Genomic DNA, 1,923 nt, shown 5'->3' on the forward strand with positions numbered 1-1,923 from the left:
CTGCCAGCAGAAGACTGAGAAGAGACAGCCTGGGGTCTCAGCACATCTAGACTTCTTGCTACATGAGATATGTTTCCTTCTAGATGATGCTACTCAAAAAAGGAAGGAGCCTTCCTTCCCTCTAACCTGCAGCCTAATGCATGCTGATATAAATGTTTCGTTTAATCTTTTTTTCTCTTCAGCTTTTATTTTAAGTTCCAGGGTACATGCGCAGGATGTGCAGGTTTGTTACACAGGTAAATGTGTGCCATGGTGGTTTGCTGCACACATCAACCCATCACTTGGGTCGTAAGCCCAGCATGCATTAGCTATTCTTCCTGATCCTCTCCCTCCCTATTTAATCTTTATCATGAGTGAATCCACGACCAGATTTTAAGGGAGCAGAAGTTTAATTTTAGTGCAGTCACTCATGGTTTTTTACTGTAGTGTGCCTGAGAGTTACTGTGGAAAGCTGCAGACCCAGCACCATGGATACTGAGCTTTTGAGGTAATGGAGGCTTTTCCAGTAAATTGCCTGTATATGACTTTCCCCTTACACTCTTGATTTTAGAAACTGGCCCCAGTATAAAATGCTCCCCCAATGAACAAGACTAATACCTAAAAGATAAAGCCTTACAAACAAAGAGGAAATCGTACATCGGACCTACTGGGGAGACAGAAGGCACTTACAGCAACGAACTAGACCTTTCCCACCAGTGAATTGGCAATTAAAGTTTTGCACACCCACCTCTTCATCCATAAAATCTTCAGGACCAAGAACAGATTTGTCTGCTCTGTTCTGTCGTGAAGACACAAAGGTAGAGGGTGTCCATCCTGAAAAAAAAAGAGTTTAGAGCTTTACAATCCTAGAGAGTATTTGGGTCTATGAGTGAATGATTACATAACATGTATGGACTTGAAACTCCCAATCACTACAAACTCTTAGGTACTTCCCATCTCACTGCTTATATAGACATAATTATTCCACATAAATTTCTTATGAATCCCTGCATCCCCTGATGCAAAACTTAGTGGATCCATTAAGGTTTCCCCATAAGAAAGTGAAACCAAGAGAAGTAGAATTACACATTGAAAGTTAAACTGTGAAATGAACACAAGCAGATCTAAGCAGACAGTTGCAAGGTCACCTTAAAAAGCACGGCCTGAGACCAGCAATCTCCATTGGCATATTAACTTTTCTAAAGAAATGATGTCATCACTTCGCAGCCTTTTGGCTAAGATCAAGTGTCAAGATATGATGTCAGGGTGTTTTAATCAGTCACAATGGATAAAGAGAGAGTCACAGAAGGAATCCAGTCAGGGTACCCTGGTACTCAATCTGGCTGGTCCAAGGGCAATGGCTGTGCCAAGCCCCCAGTTCCATCAGACACTGGAATCCTATAATTAATGGCCTTGTTCCCTGACCATGGTTACTGAGCATGTGCCATGTCTACAAACAGGGAATGCCCTGGAGGTCACATATGTCTGTAACCTCTGCCATAAAGTTGTTTAGTTTTCTCTAAGAGGGATGCATCTCCTTCCTGATTCTCTCCAAGGCTCTTGTGAGCTGAGGCACCTGGGGAAGGTCTACTCTCAGTAGGTGCACCACTGCACTAAAGCCTGAGTGACAGAGTGAGACCTTGTCTCAAAAAATAAATTAATTAATTAAATAAAATGGTAGGGCTGAGCACGGTGGCTCACGCCTGTAATCCCAGCACTTGGGAAGGCCAAGGCAGGTGGATCACTTGAAGTCAGGAGTTTGAGACCAGCCTGACCAACATGGTGAAACCTCTACTAAAACATAAAAATCAGCCAGGCGTGGTGGCAGGCGCCTGTAGTCCCAGTTACTCAGGAGGCTGAGGCAGGACAATTGCTTGAACCCAGGAGGCGGAAGCTGAAGTGAGCCGAGGTCGCGCCACTGCACTCCAGCCTGGGCGACAGAGC

General features: G+C 44.4%; 1 protein-coding gene across 1 annotated transcript in view; it reads right to left on the minus strand.

The window, feature by feature from the left end:
* The window catches only part of GPATCH1 (G patch domain containing 1), a 47,651-nt gene that overhangs the window by 35,470 nt on the left and 10,258 nt on the right, over positions 1-1,923 (minus strand). The window contains exon 2 of the mRNA XM_011995278.1: positions 648-817. Coding sequence (XP_011850668.1) covers positions 648-817 — 170 coding nt within the window. The remainder of the gene's footprint in view (positions 1-647; positions 818-1,923) is intronic.

This window comes from Mandrillus leucophaeus, unplaced genomic scaffold, assembly GCF_000951045.1.
Source record: "Mandrillus leucophaeus isolate KB7577 unplaced genomic scaffold, Mleu.le_1.0 Scaffold48, whole genome shotgun sequence".
NCBI classification, from domain to species: domain Eukaryota; kingdom Metazoa; phylum Chordata; class Mammalia; order Primates; family Cercopithecidae; genus Mandrillus; species Mandrillus leucophaeus.